The sequence below is a fragment of the Puntigrus tetrazona genome, chromosome 10, assembly GCF_018831695.1.
Source record: "Puntigrus tetrazona isolate hp1 chromosome 10, ASM1883169v1, whole genome shotgun sequence".
NCBI lineage: Eukaryota > Metazoa > Chordata > Actinopteri > Cypriniformes > Cyprinidae > Puntigrus > Puntigrus tetrazona.
In genome coordinates, this window is record NC_056708.1 from 1541853 (window position 1) to 1557306 (window position 15454).

Sequence of the window (15454 nt, forward strand, 5' to 3'; positions counted from 1 at the left end):
ACTAAATAAATGTATTGTTTTTTCTTATTAAGATAAACTAGCACTATCACTATTTCGTTATTCAACTTGTGAATGTTAGTGTATTGTGCTTTCCACGGAAATATTAAGCAGCTCGACTGTTTTTAACGTTGATGACGATTATAAATGCTTCTTGATCATTCCTGGAGGATCGTGCGACACTGAAAACATGCGAGTGACGTTTGCTGAAAATGCAGCTTTTATCGCCGGAATAAATGACATTTAACCCATTAAAATAGGAACGCTTTAAAAGCCTTGAATGGCATTGTAATGCTATCTTTAGCCTTTAGTGCGAGTCGATAACGTCAGCGACCGCTAGAGAGAGACGTGACGCATCTGACCGCTTGAGGCCAGGAAACAAAGCAATATAGACACAGATCAAGTTCATATTCACTCATGCATCCCAACCTCATATTTGAATGCATTTCGACTCCTTTTTCACCTGATCTTTCTTGTTTCGAAGGCAGGGCAGGAGGGATACTTGGACGTCTTCCACACAGAACTCAACGCCTTTAAGCAGAGAGTCACAGAGTATACCAAGAAATCGAAAGGAGAAAGCCCAAAGGATGCGGTTCACCAAAACACACCGCCGGGCTGCCGCCTCGACCCCAAGGAGGTTTTGGAGTCTCTGCCACCGGTAGAAAAGATCGTCTTTTTTTTTGGGATAATGGCCTACAGAAAATATTCTCACCGAAGCAGATGATGTCTAATATCTCGAAATCGTTCTAATATTTGCCGCTCAAGAAATATTTCAGAAATGATCGATGTTAAAAAAAAAAAATTGAATAAGTTAAAATAGAACCGATATCGCGATTGAGACGGTTGCTGAATAAAAGCACGCTTTTCTTGTCGACTTTTTTTAAAACTAGCGTAGCTAGTAACAAAATGTAAAACGAGTGGAATGTTTGCAGGAGCTGAAAACATGCATCCAGATGCAGGATATGCAGATTCTTCAGAACGTGCTGAGCAGCATGAACCCGCAGGTACTCTCCATCTGGTTCTCTTTTTTTATCATCATTATTAGTTTTGAATAATAAATGCTTCCTGGTTCACAGCCCTCTAAATCAGAGTTAGTTTTTGTCTGAAGTCATTTAGGGGTTGAGCATATTTTTGGGCTTCCTCCCTCGCTTTCCTGACACAGACGAGCTGAATTACAGCCAAAAGACACAGGAAGAATTACATAAGAGCTTTAATCTCATTCACCCTGGTGTCCTTTCAATCCTGCATGACTCAATTTCTTCCAAAGAGCACAAATTGAGAGATTTTGTAAAATGTTCATGCTGCACCTTTTTATATAATAAACATACAATAACAATGTTTTTTTTTTTTTTTTTAAGCTTTAAAATGGCACAAAGGCACCATAAATTGTAGACCAATCCACTCCTTAGTGTACCATTAATACACTTTGGTTCTTTTAGATTTAATAGTTAATTGCATTAAAGTAAAATCTTCATAATGTTATAAAAACATAAATCTGTTTTCATCATAATCTGAAATGTTTCTTGAGCAGAAAATCTGCATATTAAAAGGATCTCTGAAGGATCATGTGACACTGAAGACTGTAGAAATAATGCTGAAAATGATTTAATCTCAAAATAAATGACATTTTAAATGTATATTTAAATTATAACAATACGCCGCAACCTCTTACTCTCTGTATTTATGAGAATTTGTTTTTGTATTTTAAAAAAAATGTGACCGCTTTGTATTTTAGCATTATTAGCTACAATTTTAAATGTAATGTTGGTCACCATTGACTTTCATTGTATGGAAAAGAGCAGCATAATCTCAAGAGTGACCAAATCTTTGGTCTTTTTTTATTTTTTTACTTCCTGTTTCTCATCATTCCGCTGGCGTCTTTTCCTGTTATTTATTAATATCCTCTTTCTCGCTCGTAACAGGTGGCAGAATACCACGTGAAGCGTTGCTTGGAGGCAGGACTTTGGACGAATGTACCGCGAGCCTCCAAAGAAGACAGTTCAGAAACGGACGAGTGGAGGATGATGGAGACCTAGCAGAGACGGATATCGGTCCCCGAGCGACCTTCAGTAGGAAAGAAAAGCGCTTCGGTTCGCAGGACAGGAAGAACAAGGGCTGTGCTCAGAGACTTTTGTTTTGTATCCGTGCCTGGATGTGTGCTGCACTTTATATTTGTTTAAAAGAGAAAGTATTTTAAAAGAGATAGGCAACTGTATTTTGAGGCACTTATATTTTGTTACGTTTCTGTTGCTGACTTTTCCTGTCGTTTTAGAGAAAGCGGTACGTGCGGGATCGCAAAGGAAAACCCGGTAGCTTTTTTTTTTTTTTGTTCTTTTTGTTGTTCTCCGCCTTTGGATTGCAATCTACGACGTCCACCGAGCGCTCGAGCTCTGCTGCTATCTGGGAAGCGTCTGCGCATGGACACGGCAGATAACAGTCGACTTCCTGCAGATAGACAAACGACACCGAGGCGAAGCGGGAACTCCCACTTTGCCATCTTCACCGTGGAAATGAGAAATAAAGTTCAAGCAGCGCAACACGAAAGCCAGCAATAGAATACGGTTTCCTTCGGTTATAATAAAGAGATTCAGGTTCGGCGACGCTAAAGGCGTGAGGTCATTAGAGGAGAAAAAAAAAGTTTCATTCATACAATGAGGGTCGATGGGACCCCATTGGCTTTCATTACATGGTCAAAAACTAATAGTGTCTCTCTTCTTGTATTTTCCATGTTTGGAACAACAATGACGGTTTTCGCTTTTCACCATTGCGACCAATAAGGCTTTCGCCTCGCCATCTAACTGACTTGTTTCGACTGCAGTAGTCGCGTTGAAACGCCGCCTGTGCTGCACAAAGAGCGTCTACAGCAAACCACAGTTCGTGTAACAGTACATTATGGCTGTGATGACATTGTGCAAGTCGAAATCCTCAAATAAATCTTTAGACCGCTGGTATTTGCTGACTGACTGAAATCTTTATTTTTCTCGTCTTGGCGTATTACAGCTCTCCGTGTGAGCGAATGACCTTGGACTGCTTGCAGACAATAAACTGATCCGAGACGTGCGGCTTTAGAAGGAGGGACTAGTTGAAAGCGGTTAGGATCACATCCAGTCCACTGAAGGAACATGAGGCACGGGTCAAGAAGTTAATATATGTGTGGGTGTTGTTTCTTGGAGATGTTTGAGAAAATTGTCCACTTCTTTTTTTTGTTTCAAGCTACTCGCTTAAGCTTTAGGTCCATAAAATATAATGTGAGCAGTATGATATGACGCATACTTAATATATATGAGTGTGTATATTTATTATGTATATGCAAATACACACAAACACATATATTTGAAAGAAAAATGTTCTCTATAAAATATATTTATATGCATGTAAATATATCTAAATATTTCTCTCCATATATAAATGTGTGTGTATATACATTAATATGCACAGTACATTATTTAAACAAGTTTATTTTAAATGTGATTAATCATGGTTAGATTAATTGTACGATGGCATTTATATATTATAATTTTTAATATCTATTATTCAATAGCTGAAATTTGACTTTATTTGCAATCTTCATAACCACACAATAGCGCTTTATCAACACAAAAGGACAACATTTTATGAATTTTGATCACATTATAGATTTTCTTTCCCTTTATTATTTATTGTGCAAACTCTTTTTTAATTAAAAATACATTATTTTGCATTTGCAAAAATATCAACATTCGTATGATCTGCAGTAGAAAAATCACCACACAGTCATTAGACTGATCATTAGTTTTTTGCTAGTTAAGGCCATGGTGGTTTCGTACAAAAAAATGTCAGAACATTCAAAAATCAGGCTGGAATTGTAACTTTGCTATGCATTAATTTGCGAAATGTTAAAATGAATCTAGTATGCGCATTAAAATGCCATTATGGACAATAAACTGGAATGTGTTAGAGCTGCCGTGTTCACACTTTGCAGCCACTTCGGTTAAAAGAAAAGAAAAAAAAAAATGGGTTGGGCGCTTTCCAAACTGGAAATTTAAGAATTATTAACTTTGGAGTCAACTATTAATCTTAGCACGCCTACTTCTAACTCTCTAAGCTGGGTTTACTTCCTTAAGCTGACAGCGCTGGAGCTCAGTAATAGACTAGTTCAACCACAAACCTAGTTTGGCACTAACTTTCTTTCAAAGGCATAAAACCAGATGGTGACACCAAAGGCTTGGACGAATACAGCAGACCGCTTAAGGCTACAGAGGTGCATTGTGCTCGAGTCCGACAGTGTACTTCAGCTGTGGTGAAAGTCCTCAAGGCTGTTGTGCAATCACGCTTTTCCCATAACCTGCTGCTTTCCTGGGATTTTCCTGCTCAGGAAGGCATGAACGTGAGGCCATATCTTGTTGGTTTCGGTTCCTGAGAAGGTCTCCAACGCTCCTTTACTCCTGTAAAGTGTACAAGCGGAGAGAATCTCACATGTAACGACTTAAACACACCGTGGTGGGTCATATAATGTGATTTCATATAATGTTATGTCATCATCATATGTCACAGCTGATTGGTTCTCTCTGTATCAGTAGCCAATGAACTCACTGCTCAACAATCGAGTATTAATGATTGTAGTAACAGTTTCCACAAACCCTCCACCTTCCCCAGCTCCACCTGCATAGACCAGGTGATCATGTATGCTATGAGTGTTTTATATATATATATATATATATATATATATATATATATATATATATATATATATATTAGTGTGTGTGTGCATATATGTTATATGTGCAGCAGCAGGATTTCTTAAATGCTCACAGCAGCATGTCTGTGGATGTTTCGGCAGTAACACATCTATTTCACCAAGACCAAATCCCTGAGAGAGTCGTCATGACACATATATATTAGCATTGTAACTTAATAAACTTAAAATAACCTCAAATGAAACTTCAATTGTGCTATCGAATAATATTGTTTCATGTTACAGTATAGTTGTATATTACAACAGTAATACAGAATTAAAACATTAGCGGTAGTATGTTTTGACTGTTACGTTTTAAATAGTTATACAATGGTTATTTTAACTAATTATACTGTTGTCTTAATTTTATTCAACTTGATTCAAAGTATCACAATTAAAAAGTCTAACGCTATGTATATTTTATTTATATATTCTCTGACATCCAAATGTCATTAAATTATTAAAATGTTGACGTAAAATCCCAAAATTCACATCAAAATATTTCCTTAAAAAAATTAAATAACATATAATATATATATATATATATATATATATATATATATATATATATATATTTTTTTTGTCTCTTCATTGCATGATCTCTTTCATATTGCTAATAAATAATATTTTGTTGAAAATGACTACATTTATGTTTCATTTGTTCTTTTTAGAGGTCAGCAGCCTCACTTTCATTGTATGGAAAACAGCGGCGTTAACGCACTGCTAAATAACTTCTTTTCGCTTCCACATATGAAAGAAATATATTTTTAGGTCTAGAATCAGATCTAGTGTGAAAAGATGCCCGAACACGGGTGAACTGCTCCTCTAACAATCCCCTAAACATTTCTTCTGTGTGTGTTATCGATGCCTTTCGTTCAGAATAACCCATAAACAGCTCCGAAGTGCTGTGCGGTACCTGTAGTACTCCAGAACCGGCTGTGTCTGTCTCTCGTAGTCCTTCAGTCTCCTGGACACCGTTTCAGGGCTGTCATCATCTCTCTGGACCAGCGCTTCTCCTGTGACGTCATCGAAACCCTGCGCGCCACACAGAGCACATCACTGCAGGCCTCCATCACAAGCCTAATAAAAGACACTCTATCTCCAGAATGCATGTATCGAAAGCGTCAAGGATCTCTGATAAGGTCCTGAGCTGAGCAGAGGTGACCTTCAGGCACACGGCTCCGTGTTGACACAAACTTGAGCAACACTGACAAACACCTTCACACTGGGCTCGCGCAAGCTCTAATAGTTTAACACACACATGACCGATGTCCGGAGCTCGCGAAGAGGACCGAAATGAGACGCGCAGCAAACAGTTCTGAGCCGTAAACTCCACTCTTAGCTCAGTTCAGAGGACTCAGCTCTATAGAACTCCATGCAAAAACTATTTAAGCAACAGCGTTTGATAAATGGAAAGGAACAAAAAGCAAAGTTCCTCGAGTAAAAGTGTTCATATCTTTCTTGAGGGCCTGGTTGTGAAAGAGCATGACCTACTTTCACCACAGGAACTCTTTGGACTCCTTACACACAGGGTTCAATGCTTAGCTTTCACGTCTTACTGCTCTATTGTTGGTTTTTATTTTTATTGTGCAGCATTTAAAATTTAATTTAATTTAATTAAAATTTTAACTTGCAAATACGATTACATTTTATTTAAATAAAAGTCCAATTAAGTGTCCTTTAAGAGTGCTTCTTTACACACTGTTATGTTTTAATTTTTTTAAATAATTATAACATATTAATGAATTTTATTTCAAAGTACATTTTAGATAATTATGCTTCAGCAATTTTTTGTTGCATTTATTTCGAAGTGCATTTATTCTGATTTGTGTTGACTAACATACTTACTAAATGCTCATTTCAACCGTTTTAATATATTTTAAGTGCATTTTAATTTTCCATATTACAGACGGTACAGTCAGCAGTTTACCGTAACCGCATTTTAAAGACAAAAAAAGAATGAAATTACACATAAAGGTGTACTTCAATTCATTTTGAGTTTAATTAACCAGCAATTAAGTGTTCAAAAACATTATTATTATTATTGTTATCTGCGTGACAAGCGCTCTTGATAAAAGAAGTGTCCTCGCATTTTTTATTATCTGGAAAACCAATTACTAATATCTAAGCAACCCGGTTTAACCAGGGCAAGCTCAATAATAGTCTTTTTTAGAAAAAACACACCTTTATGCCTTACTCTATTACTATTATTGCCTGCAGAAAATACGCTTTTTAACTTTTTGCAGCGTGGTTTATACGAAGAGGACTTCCCGTTTCCATCGTTCCTACAGTGCGTGCAGAGGAGATGATATAGATGATATATAGGGATAGTTTCAGAGGACTCACTGGTTTCTTAGGCGGGTTGAAGTCCGTGTTGTAGACCCTGCCGCTGGGAAGGTGCACCCAGCGAGAGGTCAGGCGCTCGCGGATCGTCCGGAAAGGCACGTCCAGGTTTATGACGGAGTCCACATCGTACACGCTGTCCAGGGCTTCGGCCTGAGCCACGGTACGAGGAAACCCTGCGGGGGGACGACACGCGGGAGGCCGCGGTTAACCGCACGGCTCGTGAGCGGCATGTCTCGGGTGAGCGAGGAAAGAGAGTTACCGTCCAGCAGCCAGCCGCTCTGCTCCAGACCCCTCAGACTGGACAGGATGAGACGGGAGATGACGTCATCGGGAACCAGCTGACCCTGATCGATGCACGACTTCATCAGGAGACCCAGATCTGAGTAAAATCAGCATTTGATGAATTCACTGCTTTTTATTTGCATTTCTTGTTCATTTTATTTATTAACAATACACTAAATTTTGACATAATATTTATTTATTTAATTATTTAATTAATTTATTACCCGAAATACTGCTAAATTAACCGACAATGCACATTTGATTAAAATACACTGGTTCGATTTTGAAGGCAGCCAGGTTTAATATCGTTTAGCTTAGCTATTAACTATTAAAATGTCAATGAAAATTAAGCGTGACCGCTACAACGAGCTCGTAGCAACGGATATACCAGCTTTAAGCGGCTCTCACGTTGTAATAACTGACTAATAATCGTCCTGTGAGACCTGCTGAATATTGCTGGCCTATGATACCAAGGTTTGGAGTCGGTACGTTTTATTTTTTAGCTTATTTTTCAATTAATATTTAAAGAATCCATCAAAGGAATATATGGCATAATATACTGCACAAGATAGCATGACGTATACATATACATTACATTATAAAAATAATCAACTGTTATTTTAAATTGCAATATTTTTCTGCTAATATCAAACGATTAATTGCTATTAATCACATGCAAAATAAAAGTTTTTGTGTACATTTTTTATATATATGTGTGTCTCCTTAAATATATTTCAAGAAATGTCTCGATATTTATTGACAGTCAACGGCAAACAAAGCTGTTATTCTTCCTAACATCATCTTTTGTGTTACACAGAAGTCATGGGCAGGTTTTGATGGGTTTGAGGGACATAAACCCTTTTGTGGGTGAACTGTCCCTTTAAGGTCTCGCTGCTACAGCATGAAACGCGCATTGAGAGATTTCTCCCTGTCTGCCTCCATCCTCGCTCAGCTTCCACGCTGCATCTGGGTCTGACATGAAAACCGGCGAAGCTCCGTGCATCACAGCCCCCAGACACACAGCTCGGATTAGACGAGAGCCCGCGCGAACCTCTGAACGCGATGTGCAGCTCGATCATTCCTAGTGAACACGTTTAGCGCGCGCTTCTGGAGAAAGACGCGGCCTTTAAAAAGTTATAAAGCGCAAATACTTGAAAACACCAGCCGGTCCGGAGCAATGCCACACACAGGAGCCCCGAGCTCGGGTTTAACGGCTTCTCCAGACAGTGTCTAATCTTTGGGCACCGCGCGCGCGTGCGGTCTAGATAGGCAGCGCGCTACGTTTCGAGACGCAGCCCAAGTCAAGACCCGGTGGGTAACCGCGCTGGTTTTCGGCACGGAAGCGACTTCCTGATGTTTTATTTGCGTTTTAACCTTTAAACGAGTCGAGGCGCGTCCGCGGGGAACGGAAATCGGGCCGTTTGCGCGAATCAAACGCGAGAGGAGCGAGCTGGGGCTGGCTTACCCGTCTTGGCCTCGATGTTGGCCCGCAGCAGGTCTCCGCTGGAGAGATGCTTGAGCGCGAAACTCTGCGCTATCCGGCCGGACACGGTCCCCTTCCCCGAGCCCGGGGCCCCCATGATCACCGCGCGGAACACAGTCTGCAGACCCATGGCTGTTTGTGAACGTGGAGTCAAATAAACGCGTCCTCTTCACTGCATCTTGTGAAGTCTGATTTATGGGATGCGGAGACCTCTCTCTGTCACGCGCGCGCAGCTCCAGCTTTATTCCCGGATTAAGCCCGTCCTTTTCTGATGCACGCGCCTCACATTACAGGAAGTGCTTTAAAGCTTAAGTGGGCGTGTGAGGACGCTTACAGTAGTGCGCACTACAACACTCATACATAACTTCATCTCTTAGAGAGGTTTAAGTTCCCAGGGACCCGAGGCTCCCAAAAGATAACTTTAATTAAAAACGCTGACATTATCGTATGATTGCGAGAGTTAACTGTTACTTTTTTTTCTTTAATACGTTTTAATGATTTGATTTAATCATTTTTAAATAAAAATAATAAAAATATTTTTATTTATTAAAATAATAAAAATAAAATAATTGTATTTAAAAAATGTAGTCTGTTTTTAAAACGCAGAAGCTAATGTATTAAATAGTCATTTATTAAAATATTTTTAAGAGTTCATATATTTATTTAACAGAATTAAATTTTTTTTTTTTTTTAGAAAATAAAACAATTCGATAATTTATTTAGGTTTATTTTTTAAATATGATAATTAGACTAAACAAATATAATATTAAAATATTTATTTATAAAACACTTGATTTAACTGATGCAATATGAAATGCAATATATTGGAAAAGTTAATGTTGGCAACTGACTGAAAACAATTAGGTTGAAGCGGTAAGATTACAGAAAACTCAAAATAATAACTAATAACAAAAACTAATCAAAAATGACAAACAAAAAAATGACAAACAAAATGTTTTTACTGCGTTAGTAAATGCTGAGAAAAGCAAATGAAACCGTACTCAGGCCTAGTGTGCATCGGATCTGCTTGTAATTACTGTTTCTTGGTATTATCACTTTATTTAAACTAATGGTGATGTGAAAAACAACTGCACAGAAAGCTGCTCACTTCTTATGTAATGCGGTTATGTAACATGCAAGTTGGCCCAAATAGGTCTGCTCTAATAGGCTTCGGGGATGGAAACGTTATCTCAGCTTGATTAAATCAGCGCCTAATATAGTGGGCTGTTGAGTTTCATCTCCACATTGTTCCTGGTGATTCCCTCCACGGTTCTCCCCCAGCATCCTCGTCTATCAGCTGACCGGTGACTGACAGGAGGGGGGCTTTTGTTAAGAGAGAGGAGATAAGAATGGAGATCTCTAGAACAATAGCTCCTTCATCACAATGAGACAGAGACAGGATTTGGAAACCCATGTGGATGTTAATGATCGGTGGCGTTTAAAGATGTAAGACAATGATGCGCTTATGTTGTTCATTAAAAACTAGAAACACACTTTCAGACTGAGTTTAGTATTTGAATGGGTTTCAAGTTATAGGTTATGCTGTGGACACGGTGCCCCCTTGTGACCAAAATATCAGTGTAAAAAAAAAAAAAAAAAAAAAAAAGCTTTCTACAATCATAAAAAATGCATATCGCAAAATCCCTGTCGCGGTTTGGTTTGCCTAAACTATTGTACATGTTATACATAATATTTAACATAAATGTTTTATAATATAACGCAATTTTGCAGGCATTTTAAAACATATGATATGAATTAAAATGCATATGTAGAATATGCATAAATAAATACATATTTGTACAGGCCTATATCTTTGCGTTTTTGCACCCAAATGCTAAACGTATTCTCACTATAGCATATTATTATAGCAATTATTATATATATATATTTTTTTTTAGCTTTTCTTCTTCTCTTTTCATTTTTTTTTTACAAACTAAGCATTATGTAGGGTGATCTATACCTTGCATTTAGTTCGTTTGTACAACTTTATAGAACGCTTTAATAAACAGGAAGTTGATGTTCTGGCTAAGACACATTTGCTAGCATCGTCTGGTTTTGCTCAAAATAGGACTCCTGCCAAATAACTCTTTCATTAGACACTTCTGAATGACTAACTTAGTAATAGACCTGTTAACGACTTTTAATTAGGAGACCATCGAACAAATTTGCCATTAATACATTGCATTTACGCAGTTTGTCCACATGGCGGCTTCCTCTAACACATAACTAGAATTCAAGATTGAAAAGAAATGTCATTTACTTTCACGATGCTGCCTTTAAGGCTAATGATTAAGGTAGCCTACATAGGGCTCATAAATATAAGGTGGACGTTTTTATAATAAAGCCTCTGAACATCTGACTTATAAGCATTTTACTGTTTAAACTAAGCTGAGGTAATGCAATGTAATATTCAAAATAAAAGTCACGTAACGTAATATTTCACGCCAATAGTTTTATAACACAACACAACTTTTTCGTCGTTAGGCAAAATGTTTCTTTGTAAGGTTTGACACGGTGAATAAAAAAAATCGCATAAATTGTTTTGCGTGTGTTTATCTTATCTTTATCTTATATAAACATTTTAACATAACTAAGTGCCTTTACATAAACAGTAACCAAAAGTGATTTGTCCAAAAGTTTTGTTAAACGTTTAAAATGTAAAATATTTTTTAAAATATAAATTCTATGTAAAAAAAAAAAAATTAATAATAATAAAAAATTGAAAATTGAATAATAATCAGCACCAAAAATTTAGGCTACAGAAATCGCATAAAAAATGTTTTACACTGCATCTCCGCAGTTCATCCTCAAGGTGGCCAACTCTAATCTCATTTGATCAGAGCTCTCAACCCAGAAAAGTGAACATTATTAGTCTATTTACCGACGATCGATCGTGATTATTAAGGTTAATGTTTAACGTAACTTCATAAGGCTAAACTTTAAGTCCGCTAAACACGTGGCGGATGTTGTTCATCCCTCATAAGGTGTGTCTTATTAAAGCCGAGGATTATAACCATCAGGTTTAATAAAAACCGATCACGTGCTTCAGAATCAACACTTACTTGGAACTCAACACGATCTGCCGGAAATGGTTCGAATTAGAAGAAATTATTTTTATTTATTATCACTTTTATTATTAAAAATATTGATGATTCGCCTGTTTTTTTTTATTTATTTTTTATTTTATTTTAACAGATAGCCATTTAGGGATGAGATCATCTTCAGACTGTGATGCCTATCCATTGTTTTGTAGTTCCTCTCCCGTCTATTGTTTTTAACACTTGCCCGGCTCTTATGTCCCCTAATGATGTCATCGCACCCTTATCCTTTTACTAGTGTCCATGACAGCATGTTTCCACTGACTCAGCCTGATGAAACCGATTCATACTCGACCCTTATTATGAACTCTCCCTGAGAAGGTGGAAGTACGAGACGGTTAGGAATGAGAAGACATTCCTGGGAGGAAGCTTTCACGGAAAGCCAGATCCGTTTTGTTCTGTTTTACGGTCAATTCTAAGAAAGACAGTCGTGCCTCAAGTTTAAGGGAACTGGTTTTCCTTTCACCAATGAGATAAAACTAGTCAGCAAAGATACAGGAAGTTCTGCTGCTTGGAAAAAGAGCACTGTACTGTTTTTGTTGCAATGGTGTTGTTATTTATTGCCGGTTTACGCTTCATGCACTGTATCGCTTTATTTCAATAGGGGGATAAAAGTCCTTCATCATACACAGCTGTTTTCAGGTGTTTCTGTCAGCTGTAAACGTTCTTTCCTGCACAAACGGTATGTTGTTAAACAGCATTATGATCCGTTGAACACACCTCTGTCTCTCTTTTCATTTCTGTCAAAAATAAACACGGCGTTAACCCGACTACAGTCTGTTGGCCTGATGAGCCAAGCACCACTACAAATGAATAAAAACATGCTTGTATATAAACGCTTAATGTTTAATAGATTGCATTTTTAAGAAAACATTAGCAATTGTGAATTGAAAAATTCAGCGACTCCACCAGGCATGGTTTTATAGACAGGGCTTAGCCTGGGTCATATTTAAATGAGGACATTTAAGTCGTTTTTATAAACATACCTTTAAAAAAAAGCATTACTGGTGTGCTTCTTAAAGGAACACACTTTTTTTTGGAAATAAGGTCATTCTCCAACTCTTGACCTCCGGGTCTGGCGATAGCACTTTTAGCATAGCTTAGCATAGATCATTGGATCCAATTAGACCGTTAGCATTGCATTCAAAAACGACCAAAGGGTTTAGATATTTTTCCTGTTTAAAATGCTGCACCATGGCCTCTTTCTTGCACATTCCTTGACAACAGTCAAGTTTTAAACAGGAAAAATATTGAAACCCTTCGGCCATTTTTAACATGATGCTAATGGTCTAATTAGATTCAATGATCTATGCTAAGCTATGCTAAAAGTGCTATCGCCAGACCTGGAGATCAAGAGTTATTTCCAAAAAAAGTGCGTTCCTTTAAGATGCACACCAGTAATGCTTTTTTTTAAAAGGTATGTTTATAAAAATGACTTAAATGTCCTCATTTAATTATGACCCAATCCCGGCTTAGGCTAAGCCCTGTCTATAAAAGCATAAAACCATGCCTGGTGGCGAAAATGAGTGAGTCGCTGAATTTTTCACTCAACCGATTCATTTTTAAGCAAAACTACAAAGCATGGCTTTTACAAGTGAATTGCTAATGTTTTCTTGAAAATGCTATCTATTGAATATTAAGCGTTTCTATACGCGCACTGTCTAATACGTGACTGTGCTTGGCTAACCAACTCATTAACATGGAGAATGAGCCTGGAGTGTTCCTTTAAGACAAAACAAAGATACTGACATGTTTGAAGATCAGTCAGTGAAAGTTTCTTTCGGTTGAAACAACTCCGATTCACGTTTAGTCTAAGACTAGGCTTGAGTCTGTTCGGTGAAATCAGGGCTGAATCAATCATCAGTTACAGCTTCTACTTCTAAAGCTCAGAGAAATCAAAAACCCCATTGAAATATCCAAACGGGCCAGATTTTAAACGGCCGGAGCAAGCGTCCTACATACTTCCCACAGATAAGTGTTCAGTCTCTCACAGCCGAGAACAGGAGCCGCCTCCAAACCTTTGTAAACGTCTGCTGTGAAATCACCGAAGCCGCCCCACCGAGTCTCATCTTATTCTGCGAACACAAAAGACCCAGGAAGTGATGCGGGGCAGCTCACATGACCTCCTCCAAATGCTTCTCTCATGCGTCAGACGCTACTGACAGCACAGAGGCGTTCAGACCACAGGCTGATCATCAGAAGATCATGAGAGCATTGCACATAACATCAGTAGACCTAGACAATCTGACTATTCAGATCCTTCAGATTACAGAAATCACGATCATCGGCTATATATTCATAGCATGTTTATTTTTCAGCTTACAAAAAGCTATTTAATAACAGTTTTATTCAATTAAAGCTCCAAAAAGACAAATACTATTAATCACAATCTAAATTAGTCTGCAACTGTACTGTTTATTACACACTTTTCAAGATTGGAAGCATGCACTTAATACAATACAATGCAAGATGAAAATATATTTAGAAATAAATTAACGTTATATCAGTGTACGCCATATATAGCGTCATTTTTATACAGTATTTTGTTGTATCAGCTCATTTGCCTCGGATGCTTGGCATGATGGGACATGTGGATACGTTTGCAAGCACAGATTCCTGACTACAAGTCACGCATTCACTATAATTGACCAAGAACTTGGGAAAGCATCCAAGTCCCTGGGAATCTCCCTGAAAGTCTAAAAAATTAGGTTAAAATTCTGAGATAATTAATAAAAAATACATTCAATCAGCCTGTTCAAGCTGTCCAAATATATTCAACTACTAAAAAATAAACTCACGTGGTTGCAGTTGCGGAAGTCAACACGCTCGCTTTGCCAAAAAGTCACATATGCGGCATGATTAGTGAACAGCATCAAATGCGGTCACTGCTGTAGAGGCCCGTGATGGTCAGAGGCCCCGGGACACTGGCCCCACTGACCCGATCCATAATCCATCCTCACACGTAAATGCTGATATAAGCTCTCCAAAGTCCATACACAAGAGATCACAGAGATTTTTAAGAGCTGGTCGGAACAATGATTGACACACAAAGCACGCGCCCGCTTTTCGGACATGTTTAAGCTGACGGGGTATAGGGTGATTTAATGTGAGCTGTGTTTATTATTAAAAAAGGAAAAAATATTCACCCTCGGCACATTTCATTTCTGCTGTATTGTATAAAAGCACTGATTAAAAAAACATTTAATTAAAAAATATTTAAAATATTAAAATATTTTTCCACATTGCAACAGAATGACAAGATAAAACACAGATATTAAAATAACAGAAATAGAATAAACCTTAAGTCTAAAAATCACTCACTACTGACCAATAACTAAAAGCTGACAAATCAGCGCTTACTTAAAATAAATAAATAAAAAATAAAAATGAAATAATAAAATATAATAGAAGATATCTCCATATATTCCCCAGCTGATTGCTTAAAGAATTGCATAATTTTTTTATATTACACTTTTTCTAAAAACATAAAAAAACATATTCATTCACTAAAATGTTATTCATAATTGTTCACTT

The 15454-nt window shown here is 37.5% G+C and overlaps 2 protein-coding genes and 1 long non-coding RNA gene across 4 annotated transcripts in view; 1 reads left to right on the forward strand and 2 right to left on the reverse strand.

Moving 5' to 3' along the window:
* The window catches only part of cdc37l1 (cell division cycle 37-like 1), an 11121-nt gene extending 8173 nt beyond the window's left edge, over positions 1-2948 (forward strand). The window contains exons 6-8 of one of the 2 annotated variants that reach the window (XM_043250339.1): positions 482-655; positions 930-1001; positions 1920-2948. In XM_043250339.1, coding sequence (XP_043106274.1) covers positions 482-655; positions 930-1001; positions 1920-2033 — 360 coding nt within the window. In that variant the 3' untranslated portion in view covers positions 2034-2948. The remainder of the gene's footprint in view (positions 1-481; positions 656-929; positions 1002-1919) is intronic. The other variant, XM_043250340.1, reaches the window with a different exon arrangement.
* Positions 2949-3607: 659 nt separating this feature from the next.
* On the reverse strand, positions 3608-9083 carry ak3 (adenylate kinase 3). Its single transcript, XM_043250341.1, has 5 exons — positions 8805-9083; positions 7317-7436; positions 7058-7230; positions 5628-5746; positions 3608-4421 (listed from the first exon to the last, which is right to left on the reverse strand). Exons 1-5 carry the CDS (start codon positions 8950-8952, stop codon positions 4304-4306), a joined length of 678 nt encoding a protein of 225 aa, XP_043106276.1. The 5' UTR covers positions 8953-9083; the 3' UTR covers positions 3608-4303.
* A 2626-nt stretch (positions 9084-11709) lies between these two features.
* Positions 11710-15427, reverse strand: LOC122353052. Its single transcript, XR_006251953.1, has 3 exons — positions 14719-15427; positions 13883-13995; positions 11710-12660 (listed from the first exon to the last, which is right to left on the reverse strand). It is a non-coding gene; the product is annotated as an uncharacterized LOC122353052 (long non-coding RNA).
* Between the last annotated feature and the right edge of the window lie 27 nt (positions 15428-15454).

Coding starts and splice junctions, on each gene's coding strand:
- ak3 (XM_043250341.1), bottom strand. CDS start 8,952: ATGGGTCTGCAGACTGTGTTCCGCGCGGTGATCATGGGGGCCCCGGGC. Junction 7,231..7,316: donor GAGCGGCTGGCTGCTGGACG/GTAACTCTCTTT, acceptor GTCCCCCCGCAG/GGTTTCCTCGTACCGTGGCT. Junction 5,747..7,057: donor TCAACCCGCCTAAGAAACCA/GTGAGTCCTCTG, acceptor TGTGGCGCGCAG/GGTTTCGATGACGTCACAGG.